This window comes from Octopus bimaculoides, chromosome 3 (genome assembly GCF_001194135.2).
Source record: "Octopus bimaculoides isolate UCB-OBI-ISO-001 chromosome 3, ASM119413v2, whole genome shotgun sequence".
Classification (NCBI taxonomy): domain Eukaryota; kingdom Metazoa; phylum Mollusca; class Cephalopoda; order Octopoda; family Octopodidae; genus Octopus; species Octopus bimaculoides.
Window position 1 is genome coordinate 10,548,746 of NC_068983.1, and position 2,263 is coordinate 10,551,008.

The window sequence follows — 2,263 nt, forward strand, 5'->3', positions numbered from 1 at the left end:
TATATATATATATATATATGGAGGACTTGTAGGCTCTATCAGCTCTTTTAGGATACAATATAAACTTAGTGTTTTATGTTAAAGATTTACCAGTGTGTCTCTTTATAATTTTTATCTAAACTGTTTAATTACTGGTATGTAACTCACAGACTGTTCAGCACTGTTGAGAGGGACATAAAATGTAAATGCTATGATATAGATGAGCCACAATGTGGCTGCTTGACCTGCTAAAATCAGCAGCAAAATCTCTCTCAAATCGCATCATCTTAGAAAAAACACACTGATTACTATGATAATGTGATCCTGAATTTCCTGATTTTGTGGAATACCTTTTATCACAGACTTTCTTAATCAATGCTGACTTGGGGCAAAAAAAGTAACAATAACAATTATAACTCAGAGATAACTTACCAATCACCAACCTTCAGCTCCTGCCTGCTACGACCATCAAAAGAAACCCAGGCTGTATTGCGTGCTTCTTTGGATACCATCAACTGCAACACCAAATATTTAAAAGACTTTCACACCTTTTTGAATTAGCAATTAGCTGTGTCCAGAATTAGCTGTACACAGAATTAACTCCCCACACAAAAGTATATAAGCATACATACAAAAACATGCACATAATCACATATACAGGGTGTTCGGGCTAAATTTGACAAATTTTTATATCCACTTTTTTCAGGAACAGCTTGATGCATTGGTGAATAGTATAACGATTAAAGTTGTAGTTGAGATAATGTTAGCTGACATGGAGGACTGGAAGCCATCTGATTACTAGAAAAGAGTTACCTGTATCATGACGATTTGCACTAAGTATCAAAATGCCAACATCATTATTGCTTAGAAATAATATATTTCTAAATCTCTCAGAGAGATTTATGCAGTAGTGATACATTGAAGCAGTTGTATGCTGTCATAGACCTAGAAAGCTGCACCATTTCCTGTCGCATCTTCGACTAGTAAGTCATGCTACTCCAGAATGATGATGAGCAAAGACTCAGAAACATGTCTCTGGATGCAGGCTTAGCTGGGTGGAGGTGCTTGTCTCCCCCTTGTAAACATAAGGACACAGGAAATGTGTCAAGGCCGACAGGAAGCGGTGCAGCTTCCTAGGTCTAAACAACAGTAGTATTATTCCCTTTATGGGACTGTCACATTAAGTTGACAGCATACAACTACTTCATCATTACTACTGTTGAATGCTCTGTAAAGACTGTAAAACATGCAATGGAGACTACAGAGCTGTGGCCAGCAAGAAGAGACATAGCACACATTCTGATTGCATCTGCACACTGGAGTTCATCCAATAACTGATGAACAGGGCCTTAGGCTCAATTCAGATGACTATGTGAAACTGGCTGGGTTGTTGATGGAAGATTATATGTGTAGCAGCAGGATTTGGCACGTTGCCATGCTTCTGTAAAGAGTCAGAAGTGGTTATTGGAGAATTTCTATTTCACCAGCTCTTATTTCTGGCCTCCTTATTCCCCTGATTGCAATCCCTTGAATTACTATGTGTAAGGCACGATTAAGAAAGATACCAACTGCTCTACCTGTAAAAATCAAGACCAAGTTTGTGGCCAAGATGAAGGAGGTATTCAAAGATCTTCTCAGGGACACAATGAAGAATGTGTGTGCTAGGTTCTGCAGCTGTCTTGAGACTGTGGTGGAAGCTGAGGTTGAATAAACTGTTATCTCCTGGCCATAATCTAGTTGCTACTATTTTTCACTTTTTAAAATATTTTTATATTCGGATGGAACACTGAGTTTTCTTTTCTGTTTATGTAAACTGTAAAATTTAGTCTGTACACTGAGCATACATGCAAATATACAAACATTCAGCAACCCAAACAAAAGCACTGACACAAATACTTATTACAAATCAGGTATGAATCAAAGATATGAAATATTTGTTTGCATGAATCATCATCATCATCATCGTTTAACGTCCGCTTTCCATGCTAGCATGGGTTGGACGATTTGACTGCGGACTGGTGCAACCGGATGGCTACACCAGGCTCCAATCTAATTTAGCAGAGTTTCTACAGCTGGATGCCCTTCCTAACGCCAACCACTCAGAGAGTGTAGTGGGTGCTTTTACTTGTCACCCGCACGAAAACAGCCACGCTCGAAATGGTGTCTTTTATGTGCCACCCGCACAAGAGCCAGTCCAGGGGCACTGGCAACGATCTCGCTCGAAAACCCTACAAGGCCAGTCAGGCGGTACTGGCAACGGTCACGCTCAGGATGGTACATCTTA

The 2,263-nt window shown here is 39.7% G+C and overlaps 1 protein-coding gene across 5 annotated transcripts in view; it reads right to left on the reverse strand.

Annotated features, from left to right (window-relative positions):
* Positions 1-2,263, reverse strand: part of LOC106884388 (NAD kinase) — an 87,311-nt gene that overhangs the window by 3,381 nt on the left and 81,667 nt on the right. For all 5 annotated transcript variants that reach the window (XM_014935741.2, XM_052966011.1, XM_052966010.1 and 2 more), the window contains one exon: positions 412-494. In XM_014935741.2, coding sequence (XP_014791227.1) covers positions 412-494 — 83 coding nt within the window. The remainder of the gene's footprint in view (positions 1-411; positions 495-2,263) is intronic.